The sequence below is a fragment of the Panthera leo genome, chromosome D4 (genome assembly GCF_018350215.1).
Source record: "Panthera leo isolate Ple1 chromosome D4, P.leo_Ple1_pat1.1, whole genome shotgun sequence".
Taxonomy (NCBI): Eukaryota; Metazoa; Chordata; class Mammalia; order Carnivora; family Felidae; genus Panthera; species Panthera leo.
The window spans coordinates 10,318,658-10,340,955 of NC_056691.1; the positions used below are offsets into that span (position 1 = coordinate 10,318,658).

Below are 22,298 nucleotides of genomic sequence, written 5' to 3' on the forward strand. Positions count from 1 at the left end.
ACGTTTGAAAAATGTTCACTGTGAGTCTACAGCAGGGATCAGCATGCCTTTTTTTTTTTTTTTTTTGGTGAATGGCCAAACAGGAAATATTTTAGGCTTTGCAAACCGCATGGTCCCTAGACAACTGGTAAATGAATGAACGTGGCTATGTTCCAATAAAACTTTATTCATAAAAAGGCACGCCTGGGTCACAACCTTCACTCCCACTGGAGGAGAGGGAGGAGATCACCTAGCACTGATGCCTGGGCTCCACCCCTGGAGTGTCTGATTTCAGTGATCTGGGAGGTGGCCCGGCCTTGGCCTATTTCAAAGCTCCCCAGGTAATTCTAATGTAACACCAAGATTGAGAAGCAGTGTCCTAGGGGCGCCTGGGTGGCTCAGTTGAGCGGCTGACTTCCCGCTCAGGTCATGATCTCGCGGTGTGTGGGTTCGAGCCCCACATCGGGCTCTGTGCTGATAGCTCGGAGCCTGGAGCCTGCTTCAGATTCTGTGTCTCCCTCTCTCTGCTCTTCCCCTGCTCTCTCTCTCTCTCAAAAATAAATAAACATTTAAAAAAAAAAAAAAAAAAGAGAAGCAGTGTCCTAGATGTACTCACATATTTCCTACGTCCCCAAGAAGTGTGAAACCCCAACATCTCCAGTATTAAGTAAAAAAGGCAAAAGGTTAAGTCTGATAGATAGGTCAACTGCTGCCAATTTCAAGTTGCATATTATTTGAAAAGAAATTCAAATAAACTGTAGAGTGTTTTTCTTCTTTCAAAAAGAGCTTACCGAAAGATAAACACATTTCAAACCCATGCACGTCTGTTTTCCTTTAATGCCTCTTCTGTTTTTAGAAAGCACCTGATAACAAGGATTATTTGGAAAGAGAAAAGGACTGATTTGATCTCAAACATTCGATTTTCCTAATGAATCCCAAGATCACTGAGCTATAAAAGACTGTGAGGAAAAGAGAAAGATACAAAGGGTCAGACTCCATTTGAGGTTATTAAAATGTGAATTTTCTGAAGCCATTTATCACTTCAGCCACATCCAACATGAAGAACAATCCACAAATAACCATCCATGTGATCTCTGGACATAAGGCTGTAGACTTGTATGTACAGCTGGCTCTTGAACAGGACAGCGGGTTAGGGGTGCCAACTCCCTGTGCAGTTGAAAATCCACATAGAACTTCTTACTCTCCCCAAATTTAACTACTAAATAGCTTACTGTTCACTGGAAGTCCTACCCATAACATAAATAGCAAATTAATACACATAAACTGTATTCTTAGAATGAAGAAAGCTAGGAGAAAGAAAATGCTATTAAGAAAACACAAGGAGGGGCGCCTGGGTGGCTCAGTTGGTTGGGCGTCTGACTTCGGCTCAGGTCACGATCTCATGGTTCATGGGTTCTAGCCCCATGCTGGGCTCTGCGCTGAGAGTGCGGGGCCTGCTTGGGTCTCTCTTTCTCCCCCTCCCTCACTCACGTACTCTCTCTCTCAAAATATATAAACCTAAAAATAAATTAAAATTCTAGTTCCCTTCTAACTCAAAAACAAACAAACAAACAAACAACCACCACAACCTTGGCTGCCTTCAGATTAGACAAATGGGTAAAGAAGGAAATGTTTGGGAAACCTGCTTTACTTTAAGCCGGTAATATCAACTGGGGGCAATCTGTCCTCCAGGGGACACCTGGCAAAGTGGGGAGACACTTGAGAGTCACAGCTGGGGGGGTGGCGAGGAGAAGGGTGTGCTGTGGCATCTGGTGAGGAGAGACGGGGTGCTGCGATACACAGGCCAGCCCCGCACAACAAGAATTATCCAGCCCCACATTTCACGGAGGGCCAAGGGTGAGAAAACCCGCTTCAGACTAGCCTAGTCCCCGCCCTCCCTGCCCTTCCCTCACCTCCAGCTGAAACAGCAAAGTTCTACCGAGGGATAGAAGTTGTACAAGTTGCACACAAACGAAAGGAAGCGTTCAGTTCTGCTTAAAGGATATAATTTTTTTCCGCTTCATGCAGTGCTACCTTGTTTCTTCTCAAGGTTTTATTTTTTATTCCTTTAAACACGCAAACCAAGGAAAACCTAAAACCCCAGTATTCCGGTGAATTACGACTCCCATGATTATTAGCATGTGCTAGCTGGCCAGCAAGAGGCATGTTTTATAATCTTATTACCTACCCCAAGTCTCTGAACCAGAGTGTGACCTACAGATAGGAGCTGGGCTGGCGGGGAACGTGCATGATGCTAGTATTAACCCCGGAGGAAAACCTAAGAGCTTTGGGTTTTATTTTATTAAACCGTGGAGGACACGCAGCGCAGTAAATCTGAACCACAGGTTTCCTTTTTATATACCTTAGTCGCCCCTTTTTTATAGAAACAATAAAATCCCAACAAAACGTAAAAATATTAGACCCTACTTCCTGTAAAAAAAAAATAAAATTCCTCAACAGCACGCGCCGGTTGTCCGGGAGCGCGTCAGCCAGGAAGAGTCTGGTCTTACCCGGAGCCGAACACTCCATCCAGGCAACGGCTGGAAGAGGTTCGTGAAGACCAGACTGCGGTCTAGCTGTTCACGGAGCGTGGCTCAGCGGCAAAGCAGAGCTGGCCACGAAAGCGAACAGACTTCTCGAGAACCGTACGGGATCAAATTCCTAAGCACAAGCTCCGATGTTTAAGCCAATAATGAGAGGATGCCCTTGGCAGTGACGTGTGGCTTGCGGCCTTTTAAGTTGCAAAAGCCACATGTGGGATGGACCTCTGGTTTTACGAACAGAAACGTTTTTATGAAAAAAGTCAGGGTTCTTCACACACTGTGGAACTGCAGGTCTCCTGGTGATGCTAAGAGTGAAAGCTGGGGGGTGACTTTCGCCCTCATTAAAGGATTTCTTTATTATTTTTTAAAAACTTTTTTTAATGTTAACTTATTTTTGAGAAAGAGAGAGAGAGACAGAGAGTGAGCAGGGGAGGGACAGAGAGAGAGAGAGGAAGACCCAGAATCCTAAACAGGCTCCAGGCTCTGAGCTGTCAGCACAGAGCCCGACGCGGGGCTTGAACCCACGAACTGTGAGTTCATGACCTGAGCCAAAGTCAGACGCTTAACTCATTGAGCCACCCAGGCGCCCCTCTCCAGTTTTAGTATAAGCCTCTTTTCAAACGATCCAGAAGGGATGGCTGTTTCCAGGCTCACGTGATGGCACACTGTGAGCCCTCCTCGTTCACAGACCTTACCTGCACGGGTGCTTGACCCCAAGGGCAAGTGCCCGTTCACTTCCTAAAATGCACCTCATTCATCCTCTGCCATGCCACGCATCACAGGTGGCAAGAATTATTCTTAACATACGGGCTGAAAGTGATCGCTCTTACGCACCCATTTCCGAGATTACTGAAACGTTAACATGGCAAATGCCGACGGACTCATGACAGGGCGGACTCCCTCCGGCTACAGCCCATCCTCCCCTCTTCCCTCCTGGTCCCTCCTGTCCTCTAGGGCTTTGTCTTCCCTCGCCTGCCTTCCTTAACTTCCTCCACTGAATCCACCTTGCCTTCTCTCCTGAGGGCTCATTCGGAATGCCCTTCACCCCTCCCCAGCAGGAGGAAGACAAGGGGACAGCAGGTGGAGATTGGCCTTGAGCACACTCAGGCCTCTGTAAGAGATTCCCGCCAAGCCTGGGTGGACCCCTCCGGTAAACTGAGGGGGAATGGGCGGAGTTTGAGGGTCAGCACTTAAGAGGCTGAAGAAACTAGAGCTGCTCCTCCAAAAATGGAAGGAATGTTCATTCCTCAGAGAGGAGGGAGGAGAGAAGACAGAATAGGGTGACCATGCAGTATGGCAGAGCGGACAGGTGGGTTAAGAAAGGATACACCTGAGATGCTTGAAGCTGTGAACCCCACGATTCCCACAGCTCCAGAAGGCCCGTGACACAGGCAGAAGCCAACGAAGCTTGTGTAAGTGGGCTTTCTCAAAAAGAACGGAAGGAGCAGAGCTCAATGTCTGGATTAACACCAGAGTAGATTTCAGACACATGAGCAACAGCCATAAGATGCACCAGGGAAGCAAGTCTTCTGTGTTTGGAAACACAGAACCAAAACTGATCACAAGAAGAGAAAGCAAGCTTCTCCCGACTCCCAGGAGGTCCTGGCGAGGGCACGGAAGATTCACACCACTCTTGTAGAAACTTTAAGGGGTGGACACCTGACAGGATATTAGGATCACAAGTGCGTTTATCAGTGGTCCATTATGCTTGTCCTGATTATACAAAACAATTAAGACAGAAAAAAAAAATTAAATCTTTTAAACTTGTGTTGTTCAATTGGTTGTTTTCATTTTATTTTAGTTTTTTCAATTGCTTGTTTTCACCATCTGTGTCTGGGAGCCGATAGAACAAAGTTTACTCCTTGGAGAGTATTTTCCAAAATGCAGCACTCTGACCATCTGTGGGCCCCCAAATAATTCAGCAGGTTGCAAGCAGCACTTTTTAAAAAATAACAGTATGGAAATGAATGGAATGAAACAGAGTAGAACAGAAATCTGGCAATTCACTGTGCACAGTATGAATAAGAGGTGCTGTACGAAAAGTTTCATTTTGTGTTTACATGTCTGTGTAAACATATACTGGGTCCCAACGTAAAACATTTCTTACTGTGGGTCTCCACCTAAAATGCTTGAAAGGCATTGATTGGTATATAAACCTGGTGAAAGGAAGCAAGGACTTTCAAAACTAGGTACCCAGGGGCCCCTGGGGGACTCAGTTGGTTAAGTGTCCGACTTTGGCTCAGGTCATTGGTCTCACAGCTTCCAAGTTTGAGCCCCACATCCTGCTCTGTGCTGACAGCTCAGAGCCTGGAGCGTGCTTCAGGTTCCGTGTGTGTGTCTCTCTCTGCTCTTCCCCTGCTCACGCTGTCTCTCAAAAATAAATAAGCATTAAAAAAAAAACAAAAACGTACATATCAGAAAAAGCCCAATTTAAAAAATGGTTCCTGGGGCGCCTGGGTGGCTCAGTCGGTTAAGCGTCCGACTTCAGCTCAGGTCACGATCTCACGGTCCATGAGTTCGAGCCCCACGTCGGGCTCTGGGCTGATGGCTCAGAGCCTGGAGCCTGCTTCTGATTCTATGTCTCCCTCTCTCTCTGCCCCTCCCCCGTTCATGCTCTGTCTCTCTCTGTCTCAAAAATAAACGTTAAAAAAATAATAATAATAAAAAAAAATGGTTCCTTTTCCTACAACCTGGAAAAATTCAGATGCATTTAAGGGGGCTCAGAAAACAGAGAGGAGAGGTCTGTTTGCAGATAGTCTCTGGCCACAATGAGCCCAGTGCTTCCCTCATTTTCCCAAACTACACATCTATGCAGGATTATCTAGTTCCTGAGTCAACACTTACATCCACTTTGATTCACAAATCTAAAACACAAACCTTGACTTTCCAAGTGAAGTCCTACAAAGCCAGACAGAAATGCATCATTTATGTAAAAGCTGATAGAAAATACGGCTTCAGTAAAGTAGCTGGTGGAAAAGGGCAGGAAAAGGTCTGTATTTTTATTTCGGGGCTGATAACCAGCCAGAAAGAGGACTCTCTGTTTTCTCTAACATGTCAAGTCTCTGGAAGCGTTAACAACGCCTCTTAAGAAAAGAACTGGGGGCCTGTGATGGTGACATTCTTCAAGTAACTTTCTTGAGAAAATATTGCTTCTTGGCCACAGAACTAACGGACTTTCAGAGGAAGAAAGTAAATTTATTGAGAGATACTACAGAGACCTGTCCTGTTTTCTCCTGAGTCCTCAAAGTAAAATAATCATTAGCATAAGAACTAACTGCTCAGAGGGATCAAGTAACTCGTTTCCACTCATAAAGGGATTAAACAGAGAAGCAGGATCCAAACAAAGCAAATCCGCCCTGGAAGCTTCCACACTAAACCTCGCTTGCTTTTCCCACTTTAAATTAAGATGTCTGCTGATTATGAAGATCTACTCACTCACTGCCTTTGCCTTTTACCCGTTCTTCCTGTTTTCACTGCTCCAAGATCAAATAAACTTTTTTTGAGGAGGGAATCTGAAAATAAGAAAACATGCCTATAACCACACATTCAGGAACTTCGATTTTAGGACGGAAGCATTAGAAGCGTCCATATCTGTTCCCATTTGATGGACAAACTTAATTAACCTTTGCTACTGTGTTCCAACCTACTGTTTTAGACAAAACTGGTGACCCACAAACAATATGTTACCATCAGAATCTCAACAGCGGTGACACCAAGAGATATAGCCCTATCAGCAGTATCGGGAAATAAGCCACTTGGATTAGCTGCTCTAGGAAATATGGATTCTATTCATGTCACACATGAGCTGTCAGAAACATTAGGATACTTTTAGCATAAATCAGCAGTGTGAAGGGTATCTTATGAGTGCTGAACATGATAGACGGCTTGGAGGGCAAGGGGAGACCGTCTGGGGCCACCTGCTACGTGTAAGCACGCACATATACTCACATACTCTGCCGGAGGTGGTATTAGAAATTCAAACGCAGGCTGGTGACGGTTGAGGGGCATACCCAACTCACGGGGGTTAGTGGCACAGGACAGCCCCTCCGGAAGTATGATGGAGAGCCCACCTCTAAGTAACCAAAATGACACAAGAAGGACCAAAAATCTGTTTCCCTAAAGCACACAGAAGGTGGGGGAGGGGTGGCAGGATAGGACAGGATGCGGAGCCATAAAACCATGCTTAAGGACCAGATGTTTAGTCATTTCGATTTGGTTAATACTGTGAAGACAAAGGAGTGTCCACTTTCTCTAATGTCAAGACTCTGAAAATACTATTTAAGATACGCTATAACCAATGAGGTCTCATGAGACCTATCATAAGACGTTAAGAAAACACTGAACAGCTCTCAAGGCTTCTTGCAAGGGAAACCAAGAAATGCATATTGCCCGCTAGGAAGGCAGAGATACAATGGGAGCGGACGTGCCTCTACAGTCAGGTAAACCCCAGTTCAAACTCAACCCGCTTTCCCCCGCTTAGCAGCTGTGTGACACCAGCAAGTGACTTGTCTCCCGGAATGTCCGTTTCCTCATCCACAAAAGCGGAAGCAATCCCTGCAGGCTATGTTAAGGGTTAAGCGGGACAGAAGATATGAAAGCTGTCCCTGTGACATCTGTCCTGTCACGCCTACACCCTCCTTTCCCCCAAGGGGGCGTCCCTCTGTGGGAGCATCGGTGGGACAGTGGTGGTCACACTCAAGGACCCCACTTTTGGGATGCTACCAAGTAACCCTGAGCCCTTTCACAGGTATGCCAGGGACGTGGTCACAAAGAGGGAGACAGACACACCCCCGGATGACATACTTAAGTATCTTAAGTACATAAAACTTTTGCTCGGTATTCAAAAGAAAACTCCATTCTCTCAATTTTTTCTACTTTTCACATCTTAAAAAGTTGAAAATCTACCTGTTTCCTACATAGCCACTGTTACATACAGAGTGAGAGAAAAAGAGAACAAAGAATGTTCCTTCAGGTTTTTAGAGTTTAGACCATTACTCAAGACAGGAGATTATGTGTCTTCCCTTCATTCTCCCGGGATTGGCTGATAAGAACTACTAACTGCCCAAGATAACGCTTGTGAGAAGGAAGGTGATGAAAAGGTGTGAAAAACAAAACAAGGAGGTCAACCCTTTTGCCCTGTTTCTCAGTCTTCCTGTGAACCCCCCTTCCCGGAGGGTGTGGATGGCCAGGGTGATGTCCACAGAGCACGGGGAGCAGCCTGTCCCGAGCGCAGGCAGTGAGGGGGTCTCCTCTCTGCAGAGAATGTTTAAAAAGTAATGAAACTCTGGGGTGCCGGGGCGGCTCAGTCAGTTAAACACCCGACTCTTCATCTCAGCTCAGGTCTTGATCACAGGGTTGTGAGTTCAAGCCCCACAAAGGGGTCCGCACGCAATGAAACTCACTAAGTCAATCTGCTCTGAACTGTCACTATCCGATGGCAATTCCGAACAACAGCAGTGATGAAATCCTGGCCTCACCCCACCCTGCCCCCGGCACACCACTGCCCGGGGACCACATCACAGCCCTCCCCAGACTCCTCCAGACTCCATCACAGCAGCCATCAGAGAATTGCGTGTATCCTAGTTCCCTGCGTGCTAGTACCTGGGGGGTGAGGGAGTCTAGCACAGCACACAGCTCCGGGGGCGGAGCTAGTATTCAATACATGAATTGTAACGAATCAGTGAATGAATTTCTCCTACATGCTCTGTAACATGATGGAGATTTCTTGATGGTAATTTTTTTAAGATTTTATTTTTAGGTAATCTCTACACCCAACGTTGGGTTCAAACACATGACCCCGAGATCAAAAGTCGCCATGCTTTACCAACTGAGCCGGCCAACCAGGTGCCCTAGAGAGTTTTCAAAACCTTAGTCTTTTGACCCTTCTACTGCCATATTCCTAATATGGTTTTTTTTAAAAATAGGGCAAACCAGCCTCTGTTATGCATTCCCCTGATTTTGGTCTTTATTCAATTAATGAGGGACACTTAACCAGCCATGTACAAAATTTGTCTCACATTCACATCTGCTTCGGGGAAAAAAAAAAAAAAATCAAAGCTACCAGGGAAAACATCAACAGATAAGATTTTGGCCACTGGCCCAACCAAATCAAATCTGAAAGCTTTCAAAAACTGTGATCTAATTATCTGGTTTTCAAGCAGATTACAGAATCCCCAAATGATGTATTATTTACTAACTTGATGCCACTGTGTCAGAGATCAGGTTGTGTAACAATCTCGCAACAGACTGATCATGTATTTCTTTCTGCCTCCGACTGAATAGGGAGTAGTCCCCGGGGTGTGCCAGTCCATTGCAAAGTTCTCCAACTCAGTCCGGACCAGACTGAACTTATAACAGAAATGTTGCACCCCAGGGCTCCTAAAACCCGAGATGACACTCCAGCTGGATTGTCTGGCTGCCACTGGACCGCTCCAGCCAGGCTGAGAAACAACCCATCAGGATGTTCAGGACCAACCCCGGCCCAAGATATTCTCAGAGTCAGAGCCGTCTGCCTCGGGGCGCAGGTTTCCAGAGCCCAATTCTGCTTTCTTCTGTCAATTACACATTTTCAACCCAAATGCTCAAAAGGGCCTGGCCCGTGCCCTGCTGCAGTTAGGAGAGATTCCTCAGCTTACCTCTTGCCATCTGTCTGGCTTCAGCATCTAGAATGCCCACCACCTCCCTCAGTTCTGTCCCAGACCCAGGGCCCCCCAGCAGTACTGTCACTGTGGCCCCAATTCCTACAAATGAATGCCCTCGCGGAGGGATCCAAAGCAAGCAAGCCATCAAACGTTCATCATCTGTCAAACAAAACCGATTCTTCGAGTAAGGATGTAATCGACACCAGCTGATGGTCGTCAGAACCATCGCTTGTAATCGTCTAAAATGAGACCAAACAGCAGCTCCTTTGTGAAAGTGCGTGTGAGCAAGGTGGCGGTTTAGAGGCCGGGAGACAGGACTGCCCTCATCCAGGCTGCAGAGCTCTGGGGAGTCTCAGGAGCACCCCCCCCCAACTGCTGCTGCCGCCCTCAGTGCTGGTGGCCAACAGAAGCTTGCTCCCCTCAGGATTGGGGGCGTGTTGTAAAGGCAAAGAGCACTGGAGTCATTATTTCTCCTTGAAAGAGAAGAATCTCAGGAAGAAGTGTGCCTCACAGGAGGAAGTTATAAATACGGCCAAGGTGTGACAGGCCACTTAAGGGAAAGTTCATAGTAGAGGCCATGTGGGCTCCAAACCTGGAGAAGCCGCACACCTTCCTTTCACCGGCTTTAAACTTTCCGAGGTGTGGGGCGCCTGGGTGGCTCAGTCAGTTAAGCCTCTGACTTCGGCTCAGGTCATGATTTTATAGTTCATGAGTTCGAGCCCCATGTTGGGCTCTGTGCTGACAGCTTGGAGCCTGGAGGCTGCTTCATGTTCTGTGTCTCCCTTTCTCTCTGCCCCTCCCCCTCCTTCTCAAAAATAAACATTAACAAATAAAATTCAAACTTTCTGAGGTACGTAGTAGACTTGTATGTTTTCTGAAACAGAAGATTCTCCAAGACCGGCCCTCCAACCCAATGGAGTCCTCACTCCAGTGGACAGACAGCAGGGCCTACTTGGGGTGCATGGGAAGGGGTCCCACAGAATGCTGGGCATTCACAGGACTGCTGTAAAAAGGAAGAAAAAGACCAAAGCACTCTCCCTGTAAAGAGTCAAGCTGAGCATTAAGTCGACACAATCGCTAAACGAAGCAGATGAAGACCCCGGGGAACTTTGCTGTTGTCATGGTGACACAGTGACAGACGTTTCCAGACTCTGTCTGGACTGCAGAGACTGGCATGATGTAAAAGGGAAAGAGACGGGGAGGGGTAGGGACGGTGCTGCTGAGTGAGGGCATTTGCACAAAAAGAAATCCTGCCGCCTAGTAGGATTTTATTTTTACAAAATGTTAGAAGAGCAGTCGCAATAAAAACAATTTTTTTAAAGTAAGCTCTACACCCAATATGGGACTTGAACTCACAACCCTGCATGCTCTTCTGCCTGAGCCAGTCAGGTGTCCCTAAGAGCAATTTTTTAAATTGAATAGCTGAGCTTTAAGAAAAACTCACTTGGCCTGGGGCACCTGTATGGCTCAGTTGGTAAGAATCCGACTTTGGCTCAGGTCATGATCTCATAGTCCGTGGGTGCGAGCCCCCGTCAGGCTCTATGCTAAGAGCTCAGAGCCCGGAGCCTGCTTTGGATTCTGTGTCTCCCTCTCTCGCTGGCCCCTTTTCCCGCTCATGCTCTGTCTCTCTCTCTTGCTCTCAAAATAATAAACATTAAAAAAAAAAAAAAACTCACTTGTCCGTCCTTATTTTCCTCATTCCTCTGTAAAACCAGCACAGGTAACATCCTGCACAGATAGTGAACCGCTAGACACATTCCCAGTAAAATGAGGAACAAGAGGACACCAACATCCACGGCTAGTATCCAAACTGAGTATCATGCCAACGACATGTATCAGAACTGGAGGTATACAGGGGAAAACGGCAGTACCAATATTCTTCTGTATCTGACCCAGATACCCCAAAATAAGCAACTAGAAAATTATTAGAATTACAGAGATCACAAAAGTGGCCAGATACAAAATAAGTATACCCCATCATAGCAATGGAACCTGTAATACTTTCTAAGTTTTAGTTTAACTTATTTATTCGTATTTTGAGAGAGCATGCACGCATGCACGGGAGAAAACATGCACATGCGTGGGGGAGGGGCAGAGAGAGGGAGACAGAGAATCCCAAGCAGGCTCCATGCTGTCAGGTCAGAGCCCGACACAAGGCTCGATCTCACAACCCGTGAGATCACAACCTGAGCTGAAATCAAGAGTGGGATGACTTAACAGACTGAGCCGCCCAGGCGCCCTGAACCCATTAACACGTTCAGTCAACATAAGCTTACATCTTTCTAATTGCCCTTTAAGAAACCTAATAAAGGGTGTTAGCGTTTACAGGCCAAGGCCATTACCGTATCTATTTTAATTACCTTTTCCTAAGGTAAGAAATTACTTTAAATATTTTAAACTATATTTGTTCTTATAGACTCTTGTGTCTGCTTGCAAACTTTGTCAATTTTTCTTCCCAGAGAAAAAAGGCAGTTAGTGTCCATCCACCAACAGACAGCGGCCAATAACCAGCTTGCTCGCAACAGGGAAGCCTAGGCGAGATTAACCTGCTGGCACGTTTGGATGATAGTTTGGAGCAGACAGCCTTGATCACAAGGCTCTGTAGAGAGAGCACGTGAGCAAAGGCAGACAGCCCGGCTGGGGTCTGGCTCTCCTATAACCAGCCGTGTTCCTCAATCACTTCAACTTTCGCAGCTCACAATTATCCAGGAATCTGAGGTACCCTGATGCACATCATCCTGGGGTCCCTGACAGTACAGCTTGGTGGTCAAGGCAAACCCAGAAACTTATCTGAAGTCTGCTTCATCTTAAAAACCAAAATGGTGGTGCCTGGGTGGCTCAATCGGTTAAGCGTCAGACTCTTGATTTCAGTTAAGGTCATGATCTCACGGTTCGGGAGTTTGAGTCCTGCGTCAGGCTCTGTGCTGACAGCACGGAGCATGCTTGGGATTCTCTCTCTTCCTCTCTCTTTGCCCCTCCTTCCCTCTCTCTCTCAAAATAAATAAATACACTTAGAAAAAACTGAAATGGATTTTGCATTCTACTGCCTTCTCTCTGATATGTTTTTTAAATTTAGGAGTATCTTAAAATAATTACTATTACTTATAATTGTCTCCCTGGGAACAAGAGCCAGGTCTGAGCCACCTGCAGCCCCTCCAGGACCCTCCAGGGCTGCTGTCCCCCACACAGCACATGCTCCAGAAGTCACTTCCTCTCAACCTTTTGGCTGACAGGTTGTTCTCATGCTGAGCAACGCTAATGAAAAGAGGAAGCGGTGTGGAAACAGGGGCCCCATCAGGCTGCTCGCTGTGGGACAGAGAATATTATATGGTGGCTTGAACTGGCAGGGGCTTTTGTAAGACCCTGCCTGATGCTTTGGCCCCAGCCAATCAAAGGTACTAGAGCGCCATCCCAGGAACGCTCACAAGGGGGCGCCTTCTCTGTACTCCAAGTCCAGATCCCAGGATCTGGTTTCCTTCCTGCCTGGAGCTCAGTTTCAAATCCAGGGTTACGGAGATGATCCCCAACTTTCTGCCTCATTTTCCAGGTGGTAACAGCAGCCTTCCCCCAAGACCTGCTTTTCCCATTTTTGTCTGCTGGTTCAGTGGTAGGTCCCTAACACATAGCAGAATGCCCATGAGTGTTTATTTAAAAAACAAATGCATCCCACTAGGCGCGTAATCATAAGTGGGCAACCCTAAAACAAGACATCTCAGACTGAGCCCAAAATCACTACCAGAAGGAACGAAATCACCTATGTTGTCATTTTGGCCACACCCGAACTGTGAGCAGCACGGGAGTCTACACATCTGGAGGCACCAGCTTCTGAAAGGCCATCGAGAGGTTGCCAGCCAGAGGGGCTGAAAGGAGATCCCAGGTACAGCTTCGAGTCCTCCCGTATTTATTTCTGCTCCCTTGATATGCACCTCTCCCTTGTCAACCTGGTACAACATGTTTATTTAAGAGATAATGTTGCCGTGGAGGAGTGCACAAGGCAATAAACAGCTTTTGCAGGCAATTAAATGCAGAAGTGAAATTGAGCTGCTGGTCAGTGGAACCAGCCATTCATCGTGAGTCTGTTCCAGTGTCACAAATGTTATTCCTGTTTCACAACAGGACAGGAATCTATGATTGGGCCACAAATCTCCAGAGGCTGGAGGCAGACCAAAAGCGATTAAAGCAGTTCTCCGCATGCAGGGCATTAACACGAAGGAGTCCTGAGCTTCTGGGATGCGGACCCAGCACGCTGTTCTATTTCCTTTAATAGATTTCGCACTTAGTAGGTGCTCTGTAATTATCTGTGGCTTGCTTGATTTTATAGGGACACTTACCGGAAGTCTCACCTTTACAATAAACTCAATGGCTACTTCTTGGCAAATAATTCAATACCCTCCCTATTACCTTTAAAAAATTAGGATTATCCCCACTTCCATCAGTTTTTCTAGGAATCAGAAAGCAGCTCTTGGTTGAAGAACATTCCCGCTGTTCCCCCACCCCCACCCCCCACACATGGATACACCCCACAGTAAGGGGAGGGGGAGAACTAACAGAATGGGGTCTTGATCCAGTGAGGAGTGAGGAAGGAAGTCAAGACAGTCTCTGGAGGAGATGTGCCAGGGTCAGACCAAGGGAGGAGGCAGTCAGGAGGGACTAGCACAGTCTGGCACACCTTCCACAAAGGAGATGAAAAGCAGGGTCACAATCAAGGGGGCACCCCCATGCCGTCCTCCCCCGGGAAGCTTCCAGCAGGAGGGAGCACAAGAGCAGAACCAGAGCACCCTCCCAAAACAGAGGGGCTGGGGCCCAGATGGCTGTTCCCGACGCTTCTGCCCTAACAACGTGGTTAAAAAGTGAGCCCTCTAGGGGTGCCTGGGTGGCTCAATAGGTTAAGGCTCTGACTTCAGCTCAGGTCATGATCTCACCGTCCATGAGCTTGAGCCCTGTGTCAGGCTCTGTGCTGACAGCTCGGAGCCTGGAGCCTGCTTCGGATTCTGTGTCTCCTTCTCTCTCTCTGCCCTTCCCCCACTCATACTCTGTCTCTCACAAAAATAAACTAACGTTAAAAAAAATGTTTAAAAAAAAGCGAGCCATTTTGTTCCTTAGTAAGAGCAATAGCGCTTACTAGTTGTAAGTATTATGCGTAGGCATTCACCATTTAACTAATACTTCTTCATAACACACACATCATAAACATGTGTTGCACCATTATGATTTCTGTCTGTGCTTCTGGTTTTCCATCTGCTGAACAGAACACATTTTTCCCCAACCCTGAAAAAATTATTCCACGTACGTTCATATTTGGTCCATACTCACACGTCACCGTCTTTTAATACTAAAATGCGCCCTACGTATACCCTATCTTGTCACAAAGGGGATCTGAGATCGCTAACTAAAATACATAGCAGCGGAAGGCTGAAAATTAGATAGATCTAAAAAATGATCATTAGCGAAAAGAAATAACCGCAGTCAACATGGGCATAGCACTTGCTGGTGTGCCCAGAAACGTCTACAGGCACTAATCACCTCACTCTAGCTGTTACACTGCCAGATGTATGCAGGCAACAATTCTCTGAAGGTGGTACCGTGCCCACTTTACAGACCAAAACAGGGAGACGCAGAGACAATTTTGCGTTTTGCCCCAGGCTTCACAAACATTTAAATGCCAAGTCAGAAGTGAATATGGATCTTCCAGTGTTCTCCTAAACCAACAGACCTGGTTTCTAGTCCAGGCTCTGCCATCAACTATCTGTGGGTGCGGAGTAAACCCCTTCAGCTTCAGACCTCCGTTCTCCCTGCACCAGGATGGGGTGAACTGGAGCTTCCCAAGACCCACTGCGGCTCTGATCGCCACTAGACTGATGGTCACCTGCCATTCTGCAAAGTGATGGCTTATATACCTACGTTGGGTCTTGCACTTAGGAGTTTATTTCCAAGAGAACTAATTTTTGTGGGAATAACAACAGGGCTGTAAGTCCAGCTTGTGTTTGTATCTGGTTACGAGGTTAATCCATAGACTAACACAGCGTCAGACTGAGGAGGGATGGAGACGCCACGCGGTCAAGCCCCTCATCTCAACTGTTAGGATCATTTTCCAGGTTACACGAACACTGCAGGTGTGTCTAGATATGCTTTCCCGAGAAGCACATTCACAGGAGATTTGCAGGCAGATTCCAAAAGCAACTTTCAGATAGCAGGGAATTCAGCATATTTTAAATGCTATTGCCGAGACTGTGTATTTCAGGAAAGCTTCAGAGGCCCCATTCTCAGCCATCCGAAGTAACCACACGTCAGCACTGTTCCAGAAGTTTCTGCATATTTCCAACCTCCACAAGGGAGGAAAGAAAACCGGAAGACGATTCCAAGAAGACCCTCAATGTAAAGCAAAGCGCTTAGGTAGGAATTCTAAGCCCTAAAGAACTAGAGAGGACCTTGGTATTTATACTGATGGCAGTTTCCGTGGCCCGACCCAGTGATAACCAAACACTGCTGAGAAACACCGTGGAACCAGACAGATCCACATTCAAACTCCAGCTCTCTTGTGCAGTGGCTGTGTGACCATAGACAAGTCAGCCCTCTGGGTCTCAGTGTCCTCACCTGTAAAAAGCAGGCAACATGATCTGCCTCCTGGGCCTTGGAGGAAGACTCACTGCTCAGCAAATGCTGGCTGTCATGACTGGTGCCATTACTAACTAAGAGGAAGGGGCATCAACCACAGTAGCAGAGAAGGACCTATTTCTGCAAAATAATTTGTTCCATGAGAATATATTACCAACAGTGACTGGAAATAAAAGGTCTTAAGCTCAGCCTTCCAGGAAGACAAACTATATGTTAAATGATGCCTCGGCGGGCGTCTCTACCTCTCTCCGTAAGTGGCAGTGCTAGAGACAGCATGAACAGCATCAAAACTGCCTGTCCCCCAGGACTAAGAAAGTCTGGCCACGATTTTTCCTCCAGGTGTGGGAACCTGCCCTCCGGAGACTCTCTCCTTACACACAGCACCTGAGACATCTCTCCAAGACCAGGCAGTGATGCTGGTCTGCTGTCTTATATGCCAGCTCAAGGATTCTGACAAGGAGACGTCTGACTTTACCGGAAAGCTCACCAAGAGTTGCCTGCCTTTCTCTCAGGAAACAGTTAAGACTTTTTCCCCCCTCATCCTTTTTCTCATAGGCCAACAGGTTCACAGAGCTGTCCTACTTTTATCCTTAAAGCCTAGAAGTAGCCAGAAAATCAGGACGCTCCAGCGCTAGTCCCTGCCTTGTGGGAATCTACAGGATGCACTGGTGTTTTCAGAACTGCAAGATACTTCTTCTTCCTTGCAGAGAGGAGAGCTTCTGATGGAAATCAGCCCCAAACCCACCCCCAAGAATTAAATCCAGTTGGCACTTTGAAAGGCCTGTAGGGGTCCTGGTTGAAGATCTGTAAGTCATTGCATTCCTTTACACTCACATTACCTCTGAGTTCTCACACCCATATGCGTGAAGCCCTCTTTTTTTTTTTTAAAAGCTTATTTATTTTTGAGAGAGAGAAAACATGAGCAGGGGAGGGGCAGACATAGAATTCAAAGCAGGTTCCAGGCTCTAAGCTGTCAGTTCGAGCCTGACACAGGGCTTGAACTCATGAACTGTGGGATCATGATCTGAGCTGAAGTCAGAGGCTCAACCGACTGAGCCACCCAGGCGCCCCTGTGAGGCCCTCTTTTTAACAAGCATGGTTCTGAAAATAAAATGTGTGGCAAACTTACAAAAATGTGTATCCCAGGGGACTAGGGTGGACGTATTAACAGGCTGAAGAAGTCTGACTCCTAAGGGGAGTGAGAGAACCCAAAAAGCGGGGGAGCTTGAAAATTAACTACTTCCTCACACCTAAAAAATACAAAACGGGATAGAATCGCTCAGAGGAAGATTTCAGCTTACATTTTTAAAAAATGGGCATAAGAAGGTCAAAGTTTTGCCCCGAACTCCCAGATATGTATGTCCCATTGTGTTGGAATCAAAGCCCAGTTGAGAAAGCCTGCGAGGTAAATGTACCCCAAATAAGAACCGTTCTCCCTGAATTGTAACATCTATGGCTGCCGGAGGCTTGCAGGTGGGGAGTGCTGGCTCTCATGCGGCCACACTCCCCGCGGCGTGGTAACCCAGCTCGTGGACGTTTTCAGTGCCTTGAAATCTGAAGAAACGGTTACAGCTGAGGAAGCAGAACAGCTCTAGAAAAACACTCCTTCCTGACAATGCAAAATGTTTTGTTTTACCCCCGTGTTAATCTACAAGCTCTTGATCGCACACTTAAGCATATGAAAGATGACCTTCATTCCCAGCTAAAAAAAGCACCCAATTTGGCCCAGAACGACAGGGACCTAATTCCTTTTCTTACCTTGCTTCCACGTGAGCACACAGGTGATACCACTCGTCCCTTCCAGGGTGCAAATTCATCACTAAGATTACGGCCACCCAGAAGGCCGCACCCAGCATTTTCTAAGCTGCTCAAAGAAAGTGGGGACGAGGCTACAGGAGGAGGTGAGACCTCACACAGTGAGCCCCTCGTGAATCTGCCTCCGGCCAACTGGGTATTTGTGCAAAATGATAGTGCAAAAATGAGAGAAGTGCAAACACACACAAGTGTGATCCCTTCACACGTTACAATTCCCGCAGCCGACCCGGGAGAGGGAACTTTTTTTTTTTTAACACCTCTGGCATAACGTGCACACATGTGTGCTGAGCTGGTCGTTGTGTGTGCGTGTGTGTGTTCTTGACAGATCCAGTCACTCTGGGCCACGTCTTACCTGCCACTGGTTTCCCGGCTGACTGGGCACGTAGGGTGCCGGGAGGCTCCGCAGGCTGTTCTTCACAGGGGACCCCCCGAGGGGGTTTCCCACGTCCCCGGAAGAGGAATCCGCGGCCAAGGCCATGGAGTACTGCGGGTAGTTGTACAGATTGTTGTAGTAAGGGAACAGAGAAGGCTGGTAAAAGCTGCTGTAGTAGGTGGAGTCAGAAACCAGATCAGGTGTGTTCTCCATGTGCCCTCTGCTGGTGACGGCAGGAATATCCTGGATGACCATGCGTCCCTCTGGAAAGGAAAAGACCACACGGTATTCACATGGGGGTGCACAAAACTCTACCTCTCAACCCTGGCAACGTACGGCCTTCCTCATCTGCAAAGCTACAGAGCAAGGCTCTGGAACACGCTGCTTCCTCCCACAGCCAAAACAAGGGACACGTCTCTAAGGCTGGCAAAACTGGGGACACAGCTGGCAGCCCCCTGCAGATGACTTATTTTCACTGAGAATACCAAAAACATTTTAGTGACATAAAGCCTGGGCAGTCCTAACTTCGACCCAGACAATTCTACCCCAATGTTAGGAAACTGGAGATCAAATCTAGTTAACTTGGCCGTCGGCATCATTTTTACAACAAAATGGATTGTACTTCACTTTCAACAAAGTAATAAAATCCCAATGCTCAAACTATGGTAGCCACATCGATATATCAAAGAGCCAAAGCAAAAGGCTAAGAGTTTAAGCACACATTATTTCTTTAATTTCCTCCCACACCTGATACTGGACTCTTCACAAGTCTGGACAATGGTATAGACCAGGGGTAGACAAACTTCTGTAAAAGGTTAGTAACGATTTCAGGCCATTCAACTGCAGAATGCCCAGATTGCTGAGTGGTCATGTTACAATAAAACTTTATTCACAAAGCCAAGCAGTGGGCCGAAGCAGCCTAAAGGCTGTAGTTTTGTCAACCCCGTGTCTAGATTTTAAACTGTGTCGATTCGTAAACAAGCAGACTCCTAAATCCTCTCTCCCATGGACATCCATCACGCCATATTCTAAGAGGTGGTCCAGGAGCCTGAGATGGCTGCAAGGTGTCAGGATGCCGCTGCCCGGGGATTCTACAGTCTGGGGTAAGACTTGTGATGGGATTACAAATACCAACAAGGATTATCACACAGGAATAGCCATAGACTTTTATGGAAATCCAAAGGCTGGAGAGAGGACTTGGAGCCCAGAAAGGACCACAGAGACCTTCAGGAAAAAAACACTGCATCCAAGCTGAAGTGTAAGGGAGGAGCAGAGAAAGGTGAAAAATAAAGAAAGTGTGGAGAAAAGGACAAGGAGGACAAAGGCATGGGAGCGGGAAAGCGGGAGGAGGGCGTGCGAGCGAGAGCTGGACAGGGCAGCGCAGCGCAGCTGAAGAACTGGGCGCCCGAAAGGGAATGAGAGGCGGAGCTGGAGCAAGGGGCGGGGAAGCCTCCAGCCAGCCCTCCAGACCCTGCAGCACGTGACGATTTCTGGGCCAGGAGCAGAGGGTCAGCACTGAGTTCCGGAGTGAGTGACCTGAGGGCAAGCTTAGGACAAGCGAAGGGAAGAGAGACCTCAAGTCTGTGAAAGCAGCGAGGGGCCTGAGCTACGGGCAGGGGGGCAGGACTCAGCAGAAGTGGAGGGGCTGGCTGGACTTCCATCTGGAAGGGAAGGAGAATGCCGGAGGAGGCACGTGGCCGACCTGGGGGAGAGTGGGGAGTCTGGTGTGGTAGGAGAGGGAGGCGATGAGTTCTGTCGCATCCACACGCTGGAGACACTTATAGGCGATGAGCGAAGGTGGGAACCGGCAAGTGCACTCGGCAGAGAAGAGGCTGGAGGAGACCTGGGAGGGGTTCTACCAGCCTCCGGGGAGAGGGGGAGGGAGTTGTTACCAAAGAGCGAGTTCTGGGAGAAGAAAAGGGAGCCAGGAGTGGAGCTGGGGAGAACCAAGGAGAGAACACAACATCACACAGGCCAAAGTTGATGTGGCTCCTGGAAGGCCCAGCATGCCTTGTCAACTGCTGCCAAGAGATCAAGCAAATCAGTTCTAGAAAAAAACCAACAGAGGGCTAGGTCTTCAGGGCCTGGTGGGTTTTGCAGGAGAGGCAGGAGCGAGTAAGCAACGAGGAAACAGACCAGCTGGGCACAAGAGCCTTCTCTTCGCCAGAACGTAGATGGAGCAAAAGCAGGCACCAGGGCTCCGGGCTAACTGGTGCATCCCCGAACCTAGCACACCGCGGGACACGCGGTGGTCAATTATGTGCCCGAACAGATCGACGAGTCCCGGTTTTCCAAGTAGCCAGGCCTCAAAATAAATGTGAGGAAGAAACAGAAGCTCCCTGGAGCAAGAAAGTGTCATTTCATTTTTAACCCACAGACAGGGGTTGAGCACGCATAGGTGGGGGGAAGCCGGTCGACGGAAATTCCCTGCAGAGTCAACACGTGGCCCAGAGCAGGTGCTCAGTGTGTCCACTGGCCGAATATGGGAGGAAAAGAGAAGATATGCAGGCGGCAAGCTGTGGAAGGGACTTTCACAGCCCCACCTTAATGTCAGTGCTAAAGTGTCCTCTCTCTGAAAGGATACCAAATCCATCCACCTTGGCGCCCTCCCAACGTTGTCAAGCCACTATTTCATTATATTTCTTTCCTTCCTTCTCTCCTCTTCCCAGCTAATGAGATGAGACATTCCAGTTCCATTACTCCACACCGCATGTGGAGAAGGCACCCGCCCTCCTCGCCTCTTGAACTCCCCAGCTTTTTCTTATTTTAAACACCAATTTCGTGCATAACAGGTGGTTTCCAATGGCGAATTCTTTTGTGTTTAATGTTGTCTCTTCACTGTTCTCCTCATTACTTAAGCAATACAAATTTTGTGAAAATGACGAATTATACGGGTGTCTAAATCAGGGAAGGAATGAATGACACGGGCTTCACCACTCAGTCACAAGCATTGGTGGGACATCCACGTGTAATCTATCTCACAGACATTGAGGAAGGCATTTCCGATGCTTATCTCTGTCCTTGCAGTGGGGAAAAAACAGATACCCCTTCGGACCTGCCCTTCAAAAGCAAGGTCCTCAATTAAAAAAAATATACATTAGTAGGTAAAGAATTAAATAGAAGGCCAAGGGAGGCAGCTGGGTGGCTCCAGTCAGTTGAACTCCTGACTCCTGATTTCCCCTCACGTCATGATCCCAGGGTTGTGGGATCAAGCCTGGTGTCGGGCTCCACACTGGGCATGGAGGCTGCTTAGGATTCTCTCTCTCTCTCTCTCTCTCTCTCTCTCTGCCCCTCTCCCCTGTTTGCACTCTCTCTCTCTGAAATAAATTAAAAACAAGAAGAAGAAGAAGAGGAAGAAACCCAAGGACACCAGGATTCTCAGATTAGGACACAGGTTCGTGAATTTCCGAATCACACCCCTACTCAGGACCTTTTATCAGGCCTCCGTTTTATCCAGCAATATGATGTCAGTAATAATTCTCAAGGTAACAAGAGGATGGCTTCAACAAACTGCATAGGGAGCCTCTAGGTCAGGTCAGAGCGAGGACTGGTTTTGCTACAGCTGAGTATAATCAATCAGCTACTGATGCCATCACTTTCCCACTTACCCGGTATTTTATTTCCTCTTTCAGATTATATTGACCTTGAAGAATAAATTAAGAAACACACTGGAAAAGTTCCGTTTCCTACCAGTATTTAAATAATAAAAACTCTTTGCGCTTTCTAAGAGTAGGTGCCTAAGGATTTTACAATCCTAAGATGTTTAAGCACTCTTGAAAAGTAACATTTTAAAAAGCTCTAGGGACCTGTGGAACTGCCACACCCTGTATTTTGTAAACCTCAAATTGTATTTTAAAGTTCACATCAAAACTCTTGGTCCATGTTCAAAACAGGTTTATGAGCCCCAGCCTCTACGCGCATGCCACTGATACGTGGAAATTTCCCGAGGTCGAAATAAGCATCCATCAGTTGACAGGTGTCTCATCCAGTGGAGTTCGCAGTGTGGCCCTTGAATGGGCAGCATCAGCCCCCCCTGGGAACTTGCAAAAGCACACCCTCTTGGACCCCACCACACCCACTGAATCAGAAACTCTGAGGGGTGGGTGGGCCCAGCAGTCCTGAGTTTAACAAAGTCCTCAGAAGGCTCTGATGCACTCACAGATCGAAACTCACCGGTCTGCTTGGAAGATTGCAAACAAGTGCTTCAGAAGCTATCCCCAAAAACGTGACCCCTGACCGCACTGCTGTGACACTCCTGCCTGGCTATCCCACAAGAGCATGCAGATAAATACCACCTCCTCCAAAATCACGGCAGAGCTCGGATCACAAGTG

At 47.5% G+C, this 22,298-nt stretch overlaps 1 protein-coding gene across 2 annotated transcripts in view; it reads right to left on the minus strand.

Annotated features, from left to right (window-relative positions):
- The window catches only part of DMRT1 (doublesex and mab-3 related transcription factor 1), a 109,104-nt gene that overhangs the window by 45,786 nt on the left and 41,020 nt on the right, over positions 1–22,298 (minus strand). For both annotated transcript variants that reach the window (XM_042912726.1, XM_042912725.1), the window contains exon 3: positions 17,946–18,229. In XM_042912726.1, the coding sequence (XP_042768660.1) occupies positions 17,946–18,229 (284 nt within the window). The remainder of the gene's footprint in view (positions 1–17,945; positions 18,230–22,298) is intronic.